Source organism: Aulonocara sp. 'chitande type north' Nkhata Bay, linkage group LG23, assembly GCF_057382095.1.
Source record: "Aulonocara sp. 'chitande type north' Nkhata Bay isolate Kocher_YH1m ecotype deep benthic linkage group LG23, A_spYH_male_GT1.1, whole genome shotgun sequence".
NCBI lineage: Eukaryota > Metazoa > Chordata > Actinopteri > Cichliformes > Cichlidae > Aulonocara > Aulonocara sp. 'chitande type north' Nkhata Bay.
This window is the reverse complement of record NC_141365.1, coordinates 52,829,520-52,851,982: the sequence shown is the minus strand read 5'-3', so window position 1 is coordinate 52,851,982 and position 22,463 is coordinate 52,829,520. Positions and strand designations below refer to the sequence as shown.

Below are 22,463 nucleotides of genomic sequence, written 5' to 3'. Positions count from 1 at the left end.
TTGCAAAGTTCAATATTTCCCCCCATCGTGTCCTTCCACCATCGCACGGATTAATGTGGTTCACGGGTGTATATTTGTAGCTATCACTAAGGTGTCAGCTTTCTGTCTGAAGGTTTAGTCATTCCAATGAGCAACAACTGAAAAGCCCTTTTTGGACATGAATTCCCAGCCTTCATGTGCACTTTGATGTGCATCCCGCTTGTTTTCAGAGTCTGTGTGTGGTTTTCACTATTCTTCCAAGTTCATTTGTATGTGTATGTGAGTTTCTAGTGTATTCATGTGTGTGTGTGTGTGTGTGTGTGTGTGTGTGTGTGTGTGTGTGTGTGTGTGTGTGTGTGTGTGTGTGCAGTCGGAGGCTCCAAGCCCTCATGCGTCAGAATGCTTTTCTTTTTCTGTGGCCCCTGAGCAAACATATTAAGAACTACCTTATCACTGCTTATACAGCCATGTCCACATACACAAGACACACATATTAAACACAAGCCTAAGCACACACACACAGACACCAGATTCACAAAACAATACAGCTGACACCAAACACACAAAGCTTGCCGCCACACTCTCCAAATGTCACCGACCCATCGAGGAGGAAGGGCTGGGCTACGTGGCCTTTCAGGTCTCATTGGTTGATGCTGAGAAATCAGTCTGACGCTCTGGGACAAACCAAGGATTATAAAAGCGAGGTACGCTGACTGTGTCCGAAAAAGCAACACACTCTTGACAAGCCTTCTTTGAGAGGTGCATCCATGGATTATGAAAAGAAAAACTTTCTCTGTTTCACAGATGAAACTGATGCTGAACTGTAGGTTTTTTAGAGAAGCTGCAGAGATTTAATTGACAAATACCAATTTAGGTGTAGTATCACACCTGAAGATAACGCTGATTATCTCTTTGAGTAAACTGGAAACGACAGACTCTCCATAGACAAGTCACTAAAAGAACCCAGAAAATCTCCAGAGCTCATTTTTTGGATGGATAATTTGAGCATCAGGAGAAACAATACAGACTGAGAACTTGTAGAACAAAAACACTGTGGGAAAAAGATTCTTAGTCCAAGTTTGAAACTTTCAGAAAAAGTAAATTCATATAGACTTCAGGCCTGAGCATCATCTTTTCTTCTTTTTCAACTAAAGCCACAATGCTAAACAGAGCAACAGCTTTGATGGGGATGGCGTTCATCCTGCACGTTCTGATGATTCTAGGGATGCAAGTGGAAGCAGCAGCTGATGAAAGAGGTAAAAAAATGTTAATAATACAAGACCGCCTAATTCTCATAGCCGGCATTTCCTTATTCTTGAAGAGTTACTGGTTAAAGGTTTGTTTGTGTTTAAAAAAACTGTGCTTTCATTTAAAGCACGTCACAGTTTTTAAAAAAGTCATTCAGTCTTCAGCCTCGGTCTTTGCATCAATCGTTTCAAAAGAAGGTGTATGATGGCTGGAACCGAATAGCAGCTTCTTGTGTTTCTGTGCACGCTCTTCATGGAAAAGCCAGCCTAATCGCTTTATTGTTATTTGTTTTGTAGGCTTTGTGAAACAACCACGTTCCCTTCGTAGTCTTTTTCATGTCTCAGCTGTTCCACAGAAGACCTTAGCATTCAATTCAAACCAATACCTGAAGCACTGGCTCCTCAAAAGCACAGCAGCTCAACATGATGGTACAGCACAAACCACTGACCGAACTGCCACAAGAACTATTGCAGACACCAAGTCCAAGCAACCAGTGGTCAACAGCAACACAGCTGGTCCTGGTACACAAGCCAAGCTGCAGAAGATGATCTCAGCCCTGGAGGAATTTCACCGGGCATTTAACAGAACCCGGAGCTCACAGCTTACCATCATGCCACGAGGTAATACCACTCTTCTTTTAACTTTTTTATGCATTTCCTTCTTCATTGTATTATAAAATGTATTACTCTTTAAGGTTCCAGCATTAGCAGAAAGAAAACGCCAAGAGAAAGGTCTCAACATAAAGAATATCTCTCCCACATTAAGACACTGTATCTGGGATATTTTCTACCATTGGCCTTTATCACAGCACAAAGGAGGAGATCAGATAATCAGAGCATCAGTCAATCACCTGCCCCTCCCCATGTACCTCGATGTCTCCACCAGAATGAATGAATATGCCTTTGTGAATATGTTTTTTAAAGTTCTTTGAGTACTCTGACTAGACTAGAAAAATATTAGTTCATTTCAAAACACTTTGTACTTACGAGTTGCTGCATTAAAGACTATTTAACATCAGACTAACTCAAACATGCAGCTCCTTAGGTAATGTCTGGAGAGACTCAGGACTGCACAGTATTTACAGGCTTGGCCTAAACCAAGAAGTGACCTCTGCTTTCCTGACATTTTTGTTTTGTTTTTCATTTCAGTAAGCAGCAGAAATGCCGGGGGGAAAGAGAAAGTGGTAAGTTAGACCCAAAGTCTAAAGATCTGAGTGCTGCATGAATGTATGAACAAATGTCACTTAGTAGGGCCCGCAGTCTGAAGCGGTTCAAGTGGTCAGTCAGATTAGAAACATGCAAAATAACTGCATTCAAATTAGACATAAAGAAAACAGATACGTGAATTGGCTGACAAGAAATGAGAATTTTGTGCTCCCTGCATTATTCACTTGCTTGAGTAGTCTTTGGTTGCTTGCAGGTTAATAGTCTATCTGAAGAGAAAACTGGCTTGTTGTTTAGTTTTATTCAAAACACTGGTCTTTGTCCCAAAGGTGGGCAGTTCTAATGAAGTGCTGGTTGCATTTTGAACATGACTTCTTAAATCCAGCAATAAAGAACTTTGACCAAAGGATTAAATGAACCAGAGTGTGACAGGGTGCAGAAACGAGGATGTCTTGAAATCCAAGCAAAGCCACTATGTAACAATTTCCACGTATAGGAGTGTAAAACAGCCAATGATGTTTGTGTGGTTGCATTCTTAAAAGGGGGGAGAAGGAAAGTATCTCGTTGAGGACTCGTGCTTTGATTGCTGACAGCCAGTTTAATCTTTTTGTTACCGTTGTGATGGAAGCTCACTGCTGCTGAAGGAGCGGTGAATCCCACCACTGCGTGCCCAGTGTTACTTGACAGCACTGCATCCAAAGCCAGTGCAGACGTCATCCCAAGCCTGACTGGTCGAAACTTTAGGAAGTCCTTCCCACCACAGACCAAGAAGACCAACAAAAGAGGTGAGCAAAGTTAGTATATATCTTCTGACAGGTGGTGTATTTGGTTGACAGACCATAATAATAAACAGGTCAAACCTATTTATGTATTAAGCCAAGCTGCTCTCATTCAGCTTTGATTAATGCAGCACATTTGCAGAGCGGCAGTTCTTGGGGACTGGAGTGCATAATTATGTGTGCAATTTTTAGTGTGCATGAATTTATCATTGCTCTTTGAGGTGTTGTCACAGCTTTTTCACCAGCATGTCTTCAGACTGATTTATAACCACGTGTTCCTTCTTTGCTTCTTCCACAGTGTGTTTCTGGAAGTATTGCTCTCAGAAATGACAGCTTTCCAGCCGCGGCTCACTTTTGTGTCTCATCTTCTTCCTTTCGCTCATCCTTCCATCTACCCAAGTATGCGTCTCCATTTTTTATTCAGCCTCCATCCTCTTCTGTATCTTCTGCCTGACTTTTGAGTGCTAAGAAACTGTGGCTATGACAACAGAAAGATCTTCGTGCCGAACCAGGCCGGCGCCAGCCTTGGACCTTTTCATTCATGCATCAACTAACAAGACAGACCAGTCAAAACAAACCTTGTGCACCCTTGGTCAAGACACACACACTTGTTAACCCTTACGCTCCTTTATAAGACAGACACGCGTCAGTTTTTCAATGTGTGTGCCATATTTTAAATAAAGTTTATCATTTGCATAGCAAATACTGACTGTGATGACAAAGGCTGCCATTTTATTTCCTACAGTCAGAGATCTGAAACAGTAACTTCACTTTGTGGTTTTTCTTTGATTACACAGTTTGTATTTAAAGGATTTTGTAACACTGGTTGTTGAGCTGAGATCAAATACAGTACTTTATTTAGATACAGCTTCAGCAGCAGTATGTTGCAATCTGACACTAAATCATCATCAGAGTTAATAGTATTTGATGAGTGACACCAGCTAGCCTCAGTAGTCAAACGAGCCTATGTCCAGACCAGCAGTGAATTCTTCAACCGGGCGTTTCTGGGGAAACTGGACTGTGAGTATTTGGTGTCCGGGTATGTAAATTCTGGGTCACTTCATTCAAAGGGTTTCTGCAGAAGTCAGCGTCATTGTCATCCAGCTGGTGATTATATACAAGTCTCTGTGTTAAATGTGCTTGACCTTGCAATCACAATCATTTTGTCTATTTTTATTTACCACAATGATTCAAGCATACACTGCTTTGGAAAGTCAAAAGTCTAGCACAGGACCAAGAGCAGGCTATTATATCAAACATCACACCACTGTTTGAGCACATGATGGACATGGACAGTGGTTAGGTTGTGGACTGTAGCAGTGATGTAGCAGGAAAATATCTAAAAATAGTCTATCCTCGCATGGCAATAATTTGTGCATCCAGCCTTTACACTGCTGCCTTCTTGTGGCCACAGTTAGCTACAGTCTGCTGCCCTTGCTTAAATTTCATAAGGGAATGCAACCCTTGCTGTTTTGAAGGTGTGTCAGTCAATTACTTTAGTGGGCAAGATGAGAGGCCAGGAGGTTTTTCTGATGGTTTGTGCGTAAGCATTGTGGATAAACCACTGGCCTTTGACTATAAACTGATTAGAGACCAGCATGTGGCACAAGCGACCACTGACTGACCTTTCACTGTTCTGAGATCACTTACTATCTGCGCTTCATATACAGCTAGCATTAGCAAGTAAAAGAGCCTCAGTGGTTTGTCAGCGTAATACGAGTCTCCTCTTTGTACCTACTTTGGCTAACATGTGGGATGAAGAGAAGATGGAGAATAAAAAAGCCGTTAATAAATTTTAGTACATTAACAAGGAAAGCTCTGATTACGATAGAGAGGGGATGGCAGCTCTAATCATATCTGATCTAATAAAATGCAGGCTCAGCAGTACTTATTAACATCTATGAGATTATCTGAATGTGCTGTCTTTAACCAGCAGCTCCAAATTCATTTTCATTCATATTTTTAATCCCCTGTAGATATTTACAGTTAAAGCGTTTGCTCAAGCCTTTAATTCAGCTGATTTTTTTAATTATTAACTTACTTAATGTGCTTTAAAAAATCTAAATGAAGGCCTGTATTTCTGAGCTCACTAGTTTTTCAGAGATAAGTGGTCCTCACAGGACAGCAACTACAAACGTGATTTATTTTATGAACCATGTTGCTGGGCACTAAACTGTATATATGCAGTGTTGGGGAGTAACGGAGTACACGTACCGCCGTTACGCATTTAAAATACAAAATATGAGTAACTATTCCGTTACAGTTACCGTTTAAAAAGGTGGTATTCAGAATACAGTTACTTTGTTGAAATAAAGGCATTACACGGCAGTCTTTTCCTGTTTCATTAGGCTATGCCCTCTCTATTTTTGGTTTCCACGCCGGTGATACTCCCCCACTGAAGCTAAAAGTGAGTCCGCTGGATCCATCCTGGTCTCGTCGTTCTGTCAGGGCTCTGTGTGCGGGCAGGCGGAGATGAGCATCCAAATGCAGGACTTGGAGACGTAAATGTAACTGAGAACCTCAGTTTTATTGCTGGCACCAAACAAAAAAAGAAACCAAACCGTGAAAACACAAACTGGAACACACAGGCAGGATCTGAGGGTACAATGCAACAGAGAGCAGAGGAAAGCACAGGAAAACACAGGGCTTATATACACATGGCGGTAATCAGGGAATGGGCAACAGGAGGGAGACACAGCTGGGAGAAATTAGACTAACGAGACAGGGGGAGCGAAGCTGGACACACTGACATAAGACACAATCCTTCAAAATAAAACAGGAAACAACACACAAATCACAAAGACGCAGACTTGACACTGAGAGGCAGACAGAAAGAATATAAGACATGGAACTCAAACTATACTAAACATAAGACACAACCGAAGAACTAATCCCTCACCAAGAATAAGACATATATATTTATAATAATAAAGCACCAGAGAATAAGAAAATAATCCATAATGCAAAAAAATAAACAATGACAACTCAAAATGCTGCGTCAGAACTGACCCAGAACCGTGACATCCCACCGTTCATCTGACTCCTCAGGACTTGCCTGACCCTCTGCAGCTTGCAGCTTTCCCAGCAGTCTCTTCATGGTTTCTATTTGCCTGTTGTTCCCAAGTTCCTGTCTTGGATTTCCTCGAGCTGTCCTTTGTTGTTATCCGACTACATTTCTCTAGTCCGAATAGCATTCCAGTGTTATTGCAGTAGATCTTGGTGGTGTAGATCAGTGCACTGATGTCTTGTTCACTCTTGGCATACAGTTTGATGTCATAAAATAAAATTATTTGCGATACTTTCTGGATGTCATAATACAACAAAAATCGACATACTACTAGAAAGATAACTTTAGAGTAACTTTGTGCTGAACATTGGGGGGTTAGGGGTTAGGAGGTTAGGGGGTCTCTGGATCTCCGTTTAAATAAATAAATAAATCTGGGTAAATTCCCAGATGGTAAACATGGGACTATTTTGCTGGTAATACCTGAAATGAATAAAGAAAAGCAACAGCCTATTTATGCAAGAATATTCATAATTTTATTGGGGGGGTTATATTGGTTGGGTCTGATTATTGGGGGGCGGGGGGGGGGGGGGGGTGTCATAACCCCCCTGACCCCCCTGGAGATTCTGCCCTTGTACAGACCATAATACTATTCTGAATGCTGACTGCTTTTAGTCTCCTCACCATTCTAACAATGCACCGTCAGATCTGCCTTCAGGAAATGTTTTCACTTTAATTACATTCATGTATACCTTACATAGAAGGGCTGCAACACAGACAGCAAAGGCAAAGAAAGTCCACAAAGTGATCCAATCAGTTTAATTCTAGCACTGAGCATGTACATGAAGAACAAAGTGATTCTAATACTGGGATCAGAGTGAACTGTGATCTGCATCCATCAAAAACACATTTACAGTAGACAAATCCAGAATCAAAGCACGGCCACACACAGCTAGTGACAAGCGTAAGATTCAAAGTATTTCCAAGATTATTACACTAAACAGTCCCACTGCATGAGCACACATCAGTGTGTTATTGATCTGTTTTGTTGAGACACACTGTGCTCTTTACTACCTAACAAATGCTTTATGTTTTCATTTTCTATTATCACGAAGTAGATCATGAGCAGTGATTATAAATCAGCAGTGATAGAACTGAATCACTAGCTAAGGAGTAAACACATCACACTGGAAAAATAAGATCTTTCCATGTTGGGATTTTAATGGTGTGTGAAATGAACATCATTAACATTTTCACTTTAAATAGAATAAAAGATGAAAAAATCATTTTGATTTCCTATAAACTGAGTGTTGTTATTGATCACAAAGTCAAGGCTGCGATAATTGTTGTCTTTGAGACTGCGTCTCTCACTCTCTCGCTGTGTGTGTGTGTGTCCGTGTGTGTGTGTGTCCGTGTGTCCGTGTGTGTGTGTGTGTGTGTGTGTGTGTGTGTGTGTGTGTGTGTGTGTGTGTGTGTGTGTATACAACGGTCAGAGTCAGTGTTGCAGTGACACGGTCCTGCCATTATCTGAAAAGTGAAGTAGTTGTGTTGTCATCATTTTTAAAATGGTCAAGATAGAGATGACACACACACACACACACAGACCCGTGTGTTAGTGCTTTCCTCTTTACTAGTTTTCCTTATGTTCTTTACATATTTCTTGATTTCCTTGATTTATACGCTGCCCTACATTTTGTTTAATTCATTTTGCAACATGCAAATAGGCAAACTCAATCTCACTCTCAGCAGGACAGGTGCCGGTGAACTCCTCTCTCTGGTAGGCACGGTTCAAATACCGCCACACGCAGGTCATCTCCCGAGGAATCTCAAAGCCACGATATTTCTTTGCTACAACCTGAGAAAAAAGGCATAGAAAATAACCAACAATGGGTCCTTCTGATCGAGCTCATGTAAACGTTCTAGCAACCTGAATAAGCTGCAGACCTTTAGAATGTGGAGTTTGGGCAGCAGGTTGCAGTCAGCCAAGGTGAGCTCTGGCCCATCTAGGAAGCTCCTAGTTGACTCTGGCACATCTCCTAAGACATCAGCATCAATCTCTGCAGACAGGGGAGTCCTTAGGAAGTCATCAAGGCGCTGAAGAGACTTCAACAAAGCTTTCTGTAAGGCTACAAAGTCAGAGGGAGAGAAGTTCAAGTTCAAGTTCAAGTTCAAGGTTCTTTATTTGTCACATGCATAGTTATACAAGTATAACACACAGTGAAATGTAGCCTGACACGCTCCTCAACATGTGCAAAAAAAAAATTGGGGGGGGGGGGGGGGGGTGTAGAGGAAAAACATTATATATATATATATACATATAGTATGTACATTGGGTGAATGTGCAGTAGTAGCAGCAAGCAGGTGAATTCTGTACATTAATATGAATAGACATCTGACTATTTTACAGGACAGACAGTGTTACTTGACAGCACTGCATCCAAAGCCAGTGCAGACGTCATCCCAAGCCTGACTGGTCGAAACTTTAGGAAGTCCTTCCCACCACAGACCAAGAAGACCAACAAAAGAGGTGAGCAAAGTTAGTATATATCTTCTGACAGGTGGTGTATTTGGTTGACAGACCATAATAATAAACAGGTCAAACCTATTTATGTATTAAGCCAAGCTGCTCTCATTCAGCTTTGATTAATGCAGCACATTTGCAGAGCGGCAGTTCTTGGGGACTGGAGTGCATAATTATGTGTGCAATTTTTAGTGTGCATGAATTTATCATTGCTCTTTGAGGTGTTGTCACAGCTTTTTCACCAGCATGTCTTCAGACTGATTTATAACCACGTGTTCCTTCTTTGCTTCTTCCACAGTGTGTTTCTGGAAGTATTGCTCTCAGAAATGACAGCTTTCCAGCCGCGGCTCACTTTTGTGTCTCATCTTCTTCCTTTCGCTCATCCTTCCATCTACCCAAGTATGCGTCTCCATTTTTTATTCAGCCTCCATCCTCTTCTGTATCTTCTGCCTGACTTTTGAGTGCTAAGAAACTGTGGGAGCTGATTCCACAAAACAGCCTCTGCCTCCCATTCTACTCTTAAATATCCTGAGAAGCACAAGTGAGTCAACAATCTGAGAGCTTTCTGTTCAGGTGATACCATGAGCTCTGTCACCTGAGATTGAGCCTGATTATTCAAGAAGAAAAAGAGTAAGTTATGGTGAGGGTTTCCCCACAGAGGTACGGCATGGGAAAACAGCTTTAGTTTAAATAGTTTCAATTTTCCAATATAAAACGAGGAAAAGTCTGCGTATTCCATCTTCTATAGTTTAATATAGTTTAACATCTGTATAACACTGCATGGCCATGACCAATGTTCCCTCACACAAACTCCCTGAGCGTCCCTTGGACCACTGTGAGCAACAGCAGACGTGTGCACTGTGGTCACGCCAGCATCCAGTCCATCCAAGTCACATGTTTATTAAAGTAATCAAATTACAGCATTTATGTTAGACGACTTTTAATGAACTGCTTTAGCCCACTTACAATGAAAACTTAAAAAAATCTTGTTCCTGACCTGTAGCATGTTAACACTGTTGGAAGGAAAAATAACTTCAACTCCAACTTTCTTCTTTTTTTTTATATAAAGCTCTGACTTGTATTCTGAGTCTGTGGTCTGGGAGAGAGTCTGTAACTCTGTCTGTAAAATACAGTAAACAATGACCAATGTTGGGCAGTTAATTATATAGTTACTTCTTCAAAAAAGTAACTGAGTTATGCAAACAAAGCTTTTTGCAGCTGTTTACCTAAAAATGCAGCCAAGGCGTTTTTTTATGCTGCAGTCACAAACAAACCACACACACACCTTACTAACTTTCTTGAATACATGTTTCCAACCTAACTGTGTCCCTTCTTACCATCTGTTGTGTCTTTTCTTGAGTTTTTGATGTACGCTGAGAATTTGGCAAAGATGTCGATGCCAGCTGTGTTAGCTTCTGGATGTTTGGGAGCCAGTCTGGGATATCTGGAGACAAAATGGAGAAATTTGAAATTAACCTCAACACGGCTTCCCATCGCAAACACATGTCTTTCAATGTGTGCTTGCATACCGGGGTGGAGTCAGTTTCTCCTCCAAGAATTCTTCTATCTTGTTGACATCAACCTTGACTTCACCATTAAAGGTCACAAAAGGAGGGTTGGTTCCTGGAGCAAGGTTGTGGAGGTCAGCCGGCTTCCTGATAACCCAAAAGTCAGGCGCATGTGGTCACTCTCATGTGTATCATAGTCACTGTATGAATACGTGTATGCGTCTGCACCATGTTACCGCTTGAGGTCGACTGTGGTGACATTAAAAATGACTCCTTTTAGCCACAGGATCATAAAGAGTCTCTGAGAGAAAGGACAGTTTCCGATGCTCTGTCCATCACTTCCTGCCTACACACACAAAGACCAGTCATCACGTGTCCTGCAGGTGATCTATGGATAAAAACTGTAGTGCTTCACTTATGAACAGCAGAACAAATGGGTGGATGAAGGAAATAAAGAAATAAAACCCCAAAAGAACGATACGGTGTGAGTGTAGATCTTACATCTCTTTTCTCATATTATAATTAATTTGACTGAATAAATCTGGACTCTGTGTTTAACAGAGATGTACAGGAGAATATCCTCTGCATGATAATTCCTGTTTCTCTCCCATGTGAATACACAAGCACATCAGCTATCTGTTGAAGTTCAGGTGAATCTAACACAACTAAAATGTGTCTGTGTCCTATTATTAGCTGAATTGGGATAAATATCTCAGTATGGTCACTGTTAGAGATCCAATACTGGAAAGAAATTCTAAAAAAATGATCTCGCAGAGGAGTAATGTAAAGAGTAACGTGATCAATAACTTTTATAAGCAACGTGCCTCATCTTTGCGCTATGAGTGTTGTGTAAAACAGTTTTCCTGTGAGTAAAGAATTCATACTGAATGTTGCTGCAACAGCTCTGAGCTCTCAGTAACAAACAGGAGGATAATCAGCTTACCCAGCGAGACTGCTGAGATTAACATAGCACACCAGCACTATTCAGACTATTTCATTCTGTACTCTTTTACAAACAAAAGCAGAAACTGTGTTTCAGCATAAGTTGAAAGTAAAATGCTTATTTTAAGATTTTCATGATCGTGCTGTTTTAAAGAAATCCTCAGATGTGAGGATTTACAGCTTTTCTAGACCACAGAGAAGGAAACCTGAACTTCTACATAATATTTGTATCTACCTCCATCTGTGCTGCCCACAGGGCCCGTGACAAAGGAAGGCTTTGTTTGAACAAGCTTGTTACGTGGACGCGGCCGACGCTCGGGTATTTGTGCTAAATCTCTCAGGTAATGAAAGTTATTCTCAGGATGCTGTTGAACCAGAGCACAGAGCACACAATGGTCACAGAAGTGCAAGCTTCATGTACTTTGAATCTTTTTCAAATCTCATTTAAAACTACATGCATTAAGTAATGTGGGTTACCATGGCGATGGATTAGAACAGCACTGTCTTAATGGGATGAGATAAGCAGATCAAGATTAGCTTTTTCACTTGCTGTTTGTCTGTCACGGTCCTGGGGTGGTGCTCCAGTTTGGTCACTCTTGTTGTTCATTTTTGCAGATTGTTGATGTTCACTGTGAGAGAGCTCAGCTCTTGTTCAGTTTGTTTTTCCTGTCCAGTGTCTGACACCCAACTGTGGCTGTGGTTCTGCCACATTAATAATAACAGTGACTCTTACAGGCAGCCGTTTAAGTTTATTGCTCTATTCCAGGAAGCAAGCTTAGCTAACAAGTTTGTGTGAGAGAACCAGCTGACAGACATCTGTGCTTATTCATACATTTCTGCCAAACTCACATTTTACATTTTTACAAAAATTCCAATTAGATATTAGTTTTCTATTTTGTGTGCAGTGATCAGCAGTCATGGATTAATCATCCCCTGAGTTCAGTTGCTTCCAGGCACTTTATATAGTAAGATAACAACCCTACAATGAAGCAGCAAGCTCAGAATACGTAGTCTCCATCCTTCTAACTCTCGTGATGTTAGGTTCTCGGGTTAAAATGTGTTCACAGATTGAGGTTGTAAATCATGATATCAAAGAACATTTTGAAGGCTTCTGTGTCTGAAATTCAGAGTCTGAACATGGAAATCCACTGAAATTCATCTAAATCAGATTCCACTTGCATGGCATGGATGGGTCACAAATTCAGACCAGATTCAGTTTGGCTCTGGTCATTTCCCAGCTCATCCTGTCTAGATCGGGCCAGTGTGACAGCAAACATGGATGCTGGGACGTGGAGGAGAAGGGAGATGAGCTGGTAGCTGACAGCTGAGCTAATGGGCAACACTGGCCTGAACAGGCAACTGTGTGAACAAACACTGTGAATACTGAAACAGTGTGTGCAATGTGCTGGGCCAAGACCAGGCTCGACCTCCCAAAACTATATTGAAATATTTAACCTCTGTAAAAGGCACTTCTTACAGCACATTTACTGATAAAACGAAAGACTTGGAAAGTCCCCCTGCATTTGTTTTCAGGGAACTATGAGCACTAGCAGTCACACGCACCGTCTGTCAGTGAAGGCTGAATATTAGAAGAGATTAGAAATGGGAAACATTTAAGCACTTTTCTCTATATTTATTACAGATTTTTATCCAGTACAACCAGAAATAATCTTATTCTATATATAGAAAAATTACATTCTCTCAGTGTTACTGAATAATTATTCAAAGAGTTTTTATTTAATTCAGCATGTTGTGTTAAAGTGGAGTCACTGCTCTTCCTATGGTGAAATGTGGTGGAGCTCCACCGGTCATGGCTCTCTTTGCGTCCTCACACAAAGTTGAGCTTATTGAACTAATTCAGCTACTCTGGAACAGGAAACTCTCAGCGTCTCAGTTTAAAGTCAGAGTTTGATTAACATACTGATGAAGCTGCTACAGCCTCAAAGTTTCAGGCACCAGTGACACTACATGTGGGTAACAAGTTATAGACACCAGTGACATCTCCACACACTTTACTGAGCAGGTATCACCTGAGCTGCTGTCACAGCCTTCGTGGGCTCTATAACCCTCTCTGCTGCACTGCAAACATCGGTTCTATACATTGTGTGTGTCTGCCGTCTGTCACTGCCAGTGTTGTGTTTGTTTGTGCTCAGCTCTCAGCCTCTTTTCTTTGTATCTGCTTCCTCTTGGTTTGATGAGAGAACACAGCATTGCGTTTCACTTCTATGGTGCTGACTGTCAGATCTATGTCCCTCTGCAGAACAAAGGCTCATGTTCCACACAGCCATTACTTCAGTGTCTCAATTAAGGCTTGGATGTCTCTTAACTTTTTAAAATTCAGTGATAAAGAGACTGAGGTGATGGTGTTTGGTAGCCCCACTGAGACCCCCAATGTGTATTTAGATACCTTGACCCAATATGTTAAGCCAGCTGTCACAAACCTGGGGGTCAAAGTGGACTGTGATCTGAAGTCATTTACCGAGGGTGCAAAATGCTGCAGCTCGTCTGAAGTTTGAGCACATTTCCTCTATTTTAGCTTCATTTCACTGGCTGCCCATTTCTTTCAGGATTCATTTCTAAAATTCTTTTATTTGCTTTTAAAGCTCTCCATGGCCTCGCCCCATCCTATCTCTCTGAGCTGCTACAGCCTTATACACCCACCCGCTCTCTCAGGTCAGCTGATCAGCTGCCCCTGATTGTGCTTTTGCTGTAGCAGATCCAGTGTTGGTTTATTTTATTTTATTTTATTTTATTTTATTTTATTTAGTTAATTCTACGTTGTTTTATGTTGTTGGGTTTTTTAAAAAAATATAAGGCTGTTTTAAGTCAAATCTTTATGTATTATGTGTTTATTTTATTCTATTGTTATTAACTTATTTACTGCACAGCACTTTGATCGTGTGCTGGCTATTTTAAAATGCTTTATAAATAAACTTGGATTGGGGTAGACAAATTGACTGTATTTTTGGAAGTACATGAAATATCAATAAATTACACTGACAGTGAATCAGTATGTTTAATGCTAAAGTAGAATGCCATGGAAAAATCAGGATCCTTTTTGTACCACATAAAAAGACTGTAAAAACACATCTAAGCATAAATTCTACTTAATACGACAAATGCATTTATAACATATGTGGCAGTGAAATATTAACAATAAAGGTCGTTTAGTCTCTGTGTAGATTTATTTGTTATTAACTGATATTTTTGTGTAATTAAGGAAGTTTTCACTAACAATGGTGTAACATGGAAAATTATTAAAAGCTATAATTGTGCTAATTTCACTGATGGCTTAGTATCTTATAAAATTGGTTACCAAAAACATAATAAGAACAAATAAGAAGATAAATGCATATTCTTTATGACTGAGGTATTTACCGTCGCAGATTCTGGGACTCTTACAAAGAATGTGGTATTTTTCACTTTTTTTTGCACAAGTATTTAGAAGCATCGAATATTTTACAATAATTAAAAAAAAAACAATCAAATAATTTATTTTTATAACGTAGGTCTCATATTTATCAAAATTATTTTCTAAGTCAGGACAGCTTGAAGTTTTTTTCGTCACATTTTATGGAGCCAATACTCTGATCTTGATGTTCAGGAAGTCGTCTTCAGGTTTGTATCAGGTTCAAACACAGACGGAGGCCTGATGGCGAGTGGGATGGAAAAAGTCTTTGATATATGAAGCTAACATTTCATAACGTTTTATCAGTCTTTATTAGTTTTATCTGTGTTTCTTGTTCCTAATTCTTTTGTGTATTCATATCATATTTCCTTTCATTTTCAGATTTTCTCTTGTACTAATGTCCTCCCTGTTCTCACAAGAACTTTATATTTCTCTGCTTATTTTCTGTGCACTTTCACTTTGCTGTATCATGAGCTTCTCCATAGAGACTAATTCATTATTCATTATGACAAAATGCTCTTTGTAAATTCCCACTATGATAATAGTAATAACTATCCGTCTGGCATTCATCACAGGCCAAAGGAACCATGGAAGAGTTGATTACCTTGACATACAGGGAGATTTCATAGGGTTGGTTCTCCAGTGTTTTACTGTCCACCACAGGACTGTCCGCTCTCCTGTCGGAGGTCACCTTGATCTCTTCCCTCGTCTCTGCAGTCATCGCCTCCCGCTGAGGGACATATGAGCAACCATGTTCCAGCAGCACCACTCTCTTTTTCTTCACCTGCTCGTCTTTCTTTTTGGGCAGCGATTCATCTTTGATAACTGACTTCAGCTCATTTATCCAATCCGCCTTCCTCGGTGAACTGATCTTTTCTGCTGACGTTTCTTTATCCACCCATTCTTTCCTTCCCCACTCATTCTCCCAGAACTCTTTTTTGATGTGCCTCAGCTCTTTACTCCAGTCCTTCCTTTCAGCAGCAGTCGTCTCTTCTTCTGGCTGATCTGTTTTAATCCAGTCTCTATCTTTTCTCCTGGGTGACAGCACTTTTACTTTCCCCAGTTCGTCTTTCCTAAGACCTTGTGGCTCAGGACACAAGAACCCATTCTCCATTGTTTGCTTCAGTGTTTTAATGCTCTCATTTAGATCTGCCTCTGCCTCACTGTTGTGCACTTTTAGCTTTATGTCCTGTGTCTCCATGTCCTCTTTACCCAGTATGGCCTCGTCTCCTGGCAGCACTTGGTGATCTTCATCTTTTATCTTGTCTGTGGCATCATCAGAACCGCTCATAATGGTGAAAGGATGTACTTCTTCTGATTTTTCACTGGGCTTCTCCTCCATCGTTTCAGTCTCATCATCAAGAACGGTGACTGGCTCTTCTGCCATCTCCACTTCTCCTTCCATTGACTCTTCTACTGCTCCTCCTCCAGTCTCAAATTCTACAAGCATCTCTGTCTGTGGATGTTCTTTTGTGTTGTTTCTCCAAATTGTGTCTGCTTCTTTCAGGAGCTGCAAAGGATGCTCTTGTAAAGCACTTCCTTCTGTTGTGGATTCATTTTTCTCAGATTTGTCCTCTCCTTCTGTCCCGTCGAGCTTCACCTCGATGCCTTTCTCAGATAGAGAAGCTTCCTCCACCTGGTCCTTTGTGTCTGTATGTACCTCTTCTCCAGTCTGGCCCACTGGTTCTGGAGGAACTGTTATAGCTTGTATTTCAAGCTTAGCAGCTTTTTCTTCTTGCATTTCTAGATCATTTCTTGCTCTGTGCTCTTCTTGGCCCATTAACTCTCCAGCAACATTATTGGCTATCGTTTCCTCCATTTCTGAACTCTTTCCTCCCCCATCCATCTCTGCCAAGTTGTTAACTTGCTCTTCTGCTTGCTCCTTCTGGGTGACGTCTTCAGTCCTTTTAGCTTTAGTGTCTCCATCTGACTGTGGCTGTTCTTCAGAGGTTAGGGCCGTCAGCTCTGGTTCTTGTGCCGTTTGATTGGTTCCTGCTCTCACGGGGATCTCAGAGCCATGATTTACACACTCCTGGACTCCCTGGCATTGCCATGTAAGATTATCAATAACAACCTCCTGTTTTATGGATTCTGAGGGATCTTCTCCATCATTGTTTTTTATTTCATTTTGACTCTCATTATCTAATTGGTAGGTTTGATTGGCCACCTCTTCAGCTGTAACACTTCTATCGACTGGTGTGTGATCAGTGCCCAGAGCTGAAGCTTGGATGCTGGCCTGTTCATTTATTCCAGAAGAAAAAGGAGCCACTTCTATGTTCAGATTAACCTCTGTTATGTTGCCAGCAGTGGGCAAAGTAGCAGTTTCTGTTTCGCCTCGGTCACCAGTACATGTGTTGGAACCGATTCTTGACTCCCACACAGAAGTACCTCCGTCCTGAAGACAGGACACGTGATCGTCGGTGCCTTCGTCCATGTTTTCCTGCCTTACATCTGTTCCTGCGCTTGCTGTTTCTCCCCCTTGTTTGTTTTCTTCACTTTCCTCCTCTTTTTCATCATCTCCATTGCTGTTTAATATTTGCCGTTTCCCTGGTTCAACCACAACCAATAGAGGGGAAAGAGAGAGATTTTCAGCCATCTTTGTATCTTCAGATTCTTTGTCTGTTGTCAGTGTGGTGGTTATTTCTTGATGTCCATCTCCCGCTCCCATTTCTCCATTCACCTCTTCTTCCAGTACTTCACATTCATCCTCCCCCTCTCCTATTTCTCCATCTGATAACAGGGTCACATGTGTAATCTCTCCTTTCTGCCAATCATTGTCTTCTTTACTTTCATCTTCAGTTTGTTCTGCTTCAGCAACCATCAAAACATCTTCCCCAACCTCCTCTGCCAGTTCCACCTCATCATCATCATCATCTTCTTCTTCTTCCTCAGCGTCGTCTTTGATTCTGTGGGTATCCAGGTCTGAAAACATACCTTGTGGGCTGTGGGCAACGGCTCCATTTGGCAGGTCTGGACTTTGGCTACAACTTAATTGAGCCATTAGGAAAATAACACAACTTATTTAGAAAGAAATGATAGTGTCCAAGTTTGCAGGATGAATGTGCAGCTTTATAACATGTAAAATTAGTGAAAATGATCCGGCGTTCTAGAAGAGTTCAAAGATGGGTATGAAGAGTAAAACTTACACTCCCAGTTTTAAGCTTGAATCCCAGAGGAAATCAAAGCGCTGATAGAAAACAAATGAATACAGTCTCACAGGATTTCTGACGAGTCCAGATTCTAAAAAGTAAAGATGGATGGTTACCAAAGTTTGACATCTGTAACAGCTCTAGGAGTGACACGAGGTTCCAAAGTTCCAAAGTAAAGCAAGAAGAAAAATCCAGATTTCCCCTGTAAGATGGTTATGGGGCTCTCTCATCAGTACTGTGCCTCAGGCACCGCTCCACGTCAATAAGTACGTTTCGCCTCCTCGCTTTCTTCTCTCTCTCTCTCACTAAGGGATTAAACCAAGGCTGATCCCACATGATCACAAGCTTAAACTCTGCCACCCAGAGGCCAGCGCCATTTGATCTGGAGTTTCTTAACACATTCAACCACACATCACAGCTACATCTACGAAACCTACCCTCCAGTAGATAGACAAAGCCATATATACAACATCTAGTGAACTTCAGTTTTATTTGTACAGTGCAGGTTCACCAGAACTATTTTATTGAAGCACTCTCAGCCCAGTTTACTACATGAACGTGTTTAAATGCTGTCTTCATTTTGTCATACTATCAGTCATTTAGTATCTTTAATAGATGATATTAAGATATGAAAGAAACTTGAATAAGTCCAGACGCTTTTCTTTCCAAGCTCCTTAGACTACGACGACCTGGATGACTGAGAAGCTTCACAGACACGTGAAACAGAAAAATGTTTTTGTTTTAATTCAGCTGAAACCAATAAAAGAAAAAGTGTGTTGTTTTTGAGTAAGAAGGTTAGAGAAGGAAGAGCCTACAGACCCTTTCCAAAAAATATGAATATCATGGAAAAGTTCATTTATTTCCTTAATTCCATTCAAAACGTTAAACTTTCATATATTATAGATTCAGGGTTTCAAGTACTTAGTTGTTTATTTAATTACATAATTTGGGCTTCCAGCTCATAAAAAACTCAAAAACAGGATTTCAAAAAATGAGAATACTGTCAAGACCAGAGGCGGAGCCAGACATTTGAAACACCCGGGGCTTAGCCCTAAAGGGTAGTATGCATGTGGGATTTTTTTTTTTTTTTTTTTGGGGGGGGGGGGGGGGGGGGGGGGGTAAGAAATGACTGAAAGATTAATTGGCTCTGTTTTGAGTTTTGTTCAAAAAAGAATGACTTCATAGAGGGAAAAAATATATATCATATGCAGGACACCTTAAACTAGTTTTTTAATTAAGCAGCGAGGCAGAACAAAGTCAGGGCTGTATCAAGACACGAGGACTAATCCCCAATTCAACCAGACCCAGAACTGATCCAGAATTAAAACAGGACTACAACAGTTCAAAATCAGGACTACTGAGGACTTAACCAAGACAGAACCAGAAAGCTAGATGATAGTAGCACTAAAAATCATCATAGACCTGCACTACACTTATTTTTTAAATTCTACCAAAGAACTCTGTTTAGATTGAGAAAAGTTTATATAATTATTTATCCTTGTTGTGCAAACAAGCCTGCAGAACTTAATAAATATAGAATTTGAAAAATAGCAAACCTAAAAAGAAACACGAGATACATGAGGACCTGTGATACGGTGATACTTTTGGTAAACAACCATTTGACTAACATATGAGTCTCACCTGCTCTTGTTCATCTGTTCTGTCCTCATTCTCCATCTCCCTCTCTGTTCCTCTCTCTCTCTTTGTGCTGACAATCATCAAATATACAGTTGAAACCAGATATTTACACACTCTTCAGATCAAAACACAAACACTTTTTTAATTGTAACATCAAATCAGACTAAATGCTTATTTTTTTTTAGATTGATAAATAAATTATTTATCAATGTGTCGGTGAAGGTTTTCAGTCAACCAGGTCATCGTAGTCAAAGGAGCTTGCAAAGAAAAGCGTCTGGACTTCTTTAAGTTGCTTGAAGACGTTTCACCTCTCATCCGAGAAGCTTCTTCAGTTCTAAGGTCAAATGGTGGAGAGTCCCAGATTTAAACCTAGTGGGAGTTTCCCCCCACAGAGGGACAAAAGGACCCCCTGATGATCCTCTAATCGCCTGAGCCAAGGTGTGAAACTGGGTGTGGGTCCCAATCAGCCAGCGTTTCGGGTGAGTTCATTGTGAAACCTGGCCCCACCTTATCATGCGAATTCCTGAGGTCAGATGGCCCAGGATGTGAGTGGGCGTTAAGGCGTCTGGGCAGGGATAGCTCAGTAGGTAAAGTGGTCGCCCCATGATCGGAAGGTCGGCGGTTCGAATCCACTTAACGGCTACCCTGAGGTACCCCTGAGCAAGGTACCGTCCCTACACACTGCTCCCCGGGCGCCTGCTTAGTGGGCTGCCCACTGCTTCACTCAGTGAATGGGTCAAATGCAGAGAAAAACAAGTAATTTCCCCATGGGGATCAATAAAGTATCCATTATTATTATTATTATTATTATCATTATCTCAAAACTGGATTATAGATGGCAGAGAGTTGGTGTCGTAAACCCCGCCTCTGTTCAAAGATGGTCGCTCACAGTGCACATAGATGGCTTCCCATATGGAAAAGATATATATAAATCTTATAAAGTTTGTATCTGTCTTGTGTGAAACTTGTATGAAAAGCATATAAGTGTGAAAACAGATATAAGATCCCTTGAAAAATTATATAATGAAACTTGTATGTTTTGGATACTTACTAAAACAATGTATGAAAGTAATGTGAGAGTGGCCACTTTCATGAATAATCACATATAAGTTTTTACTATTTCTTTTCTGTATGGGTTCTTTCACTCCTCTTTCAAACCATCTGTCCTCTCTGTCCAAAATGTGAACGTTGGCATCCTCAAAGAGTGACCTTTGACCTTAAGATGCAGATGGACAGCTGAGTCTTGTCCTGTGGAGGTGGCTCTTCTGTGTTGTGCCATGCGCTTGTGAAGTGGCTGTTTGGTCTCTCCAATGTAGAGGTCTGGGCATTCCTCGCTGCACTGTACAGCATACACCACATTGTTAAGTCTGCTTTTCTTTGCAAGCTCCTTTGACTATTACTTATCAATAACATATTTGTTTGGCACCAAATTGTATTCAAACTGAGCCACACTTATGGAGCTCCACAGTTCTGTTCCTGGTGTTTTGGTTGATATCTCTTGATGTTCCCATGTCACAGAAACAGGCTCTGTGTTTTGCCTTATATGCATCCACAGCTGTGCCACCAGTTTACTCACATGGACTCTACGAAGCTTCTTCAGCTCAGAATGGAATCGTCTGGAGTTTCTTATTAATTAACAATAAACTTAGTGTACATGTACTCCTACATTTGATGAAAGTGATAAAAAATAGGAAGCTCTGTCTCTCTTTATTCTGACATTTAACTAATTCAAAAGATGTTTCAATATTTATCTAAAACAAAAGTTTACTCTAAATTGATGTTGTACAGTAAAAAAAATGTTCTTGTGTTTTCCATAAAGTGTAAATATCTGGTTTCAACTGTGAATATACTGCTGTGTATTGAAGTTCCTCTTGTTTTGCATAGGAATATACTGAACAACATACAAAGCATAATATATAAAATACTACCAGAGTTTTTTCTTTGAAAGAAGCCCCTTATGTCCATTCTTGTATATCAGTGCATTACTGAAACCGATTTATTTAGCTGTGGAGGGAAACAACTGAAAATATGAAATAAACACACATGTAAGCTAAGACTCTCTAAAGAAACAGCATTGTTGTTGTTCGGCTTTTCATTTCGCCATTTGTTGATTCACTTGAAGAGCAATAACGTAATATTGGTCAAGTGATCAGTTTGATATCAATCTTTCGTGATGCACCGTCATATTTACATTATTTGTACGGTACGAATGATTTGCTTTGGTACCTGGTCAAACTTAAGCTCTCCTTAGTATGGCTGGCTCCGTTTCTCCAACAGCGCACTCACAGGCGGCAGCTGCCCCGCCCCCTCGCTCAGTCGTTTAGTGCCTGAGCTCGGATCATACCAATATCAGGGGGGATTCACGCACAGTCGTAAATTCCCACAGTGTGCACTATGTGCTTCGACTATTGTGTGTACTTTTTGTTTTATACAGTTGTCAGCCAGACATCTAACTGTGAAAAAATTACACCCCAAAAGACCCCGGGCCTCTGACAAAACAACCCGGGCTTAAGCCCAGTAAGCCACCCCCATGCTCCGCCACTGGTCAAGACATCACTGTTTAGTTCTCAGTTTTTGCAGGAAAAAAGAAAGAAATTAGGATTACAACAAATCAATCAAAATGTGGTACTTTCAAAATGATACGTCAATCTTCAATACTTGGTTGGGAAACACTTTGCCTTAATCGCTGCTTCAATGCGCCGTGGCATTGAGGCAATCAGCCTGTGGCTGTCGGCAAAGTTATGTGACATCAGTGATGTTTGTACTAACTTGGTTTTAAAGCCTTTACTTTCAAATATACGCCGTTCAATAGTCGACCTTAATCTTACAGAGATTGTGATGATTTTGTGGATAATTAAAGTCAGTCATATATCCACAAACACAACAAGCTGAAAGTCAGTGATGCTGCTCGGTTTGCAGTCCTGAACATCGCGGCACAAGCAGGATCCACTGCACTGTTAATGTTAGCTATGTTACATTGCTGCCTCTGTTCGGTGGTGTCGAGCCAAACGCACTTTAACGTGTGTTTGAACGAGCTGACGGTTCACTCGTTAAGCTGAAAGAAAGATGCTTTAATCACAGCAGTCACACATGTGTCCACTGCACCATCTGGAACTCTTCTTG

The 22,463-nt window shown here is 40.9% G+C and overlaps 2 protein-coding genes across 2 annotated transcripts; one reads left to right on the top strand and one right to left on the bottom strand.

Moving 5' to 3' along the window:
- The first annotated feature begins 1,038 nt into the window (after positions 1-1,038).
- On the top strand, positions 1,039-3,499 carry urp2 (urotensin II-related peptide). The gene is made up of 5 exons (XM_086284301.1): positions 1,039-1,235; positions 1,524-1,847; positions 2,376-2,410; positions 3,019-3,175; positions 3,468-3,499. Exons 1-5 carry the CDS (start codon positions 1,139-1,141, stop codon positions 3,497-3,499), a joined length of 645 nt encoding a protein of 214 aa, XP_086140427.1. The 5' UTR covers positions 1,039-1,138.
- Positions 3,500-6,867: 3,368 nt separating this feature from the next.
- On the bottom strand, positions 6,868-17,932 carry LOC147303051 (uncharacterized). Its single transcript, XM_086282830.1, has 6 exons — positions 15,158-17,932; positions 10,439-10,548; positions 10,224-10,349; positions 10,032-10,138; positions 8,118-8,299; positions 6,868-8,028 (listed from the first exon to the last, which is right to left on the bottom strand). The coding sequence occupies exons 1-6, from the start codon at positions 17,552-17,554 to the stop codon at positions 7,876-7,878; spliced, it is 3,075 nt and encodes a 1,024-aa protein (XP_086138956.1). The 5' UTR covers positions 17,555-17,932; the 3' UTR covers positions 6,868-7,875.
- Positions 17,933-22,463: the final 4,531 nt, after the last annotated feature.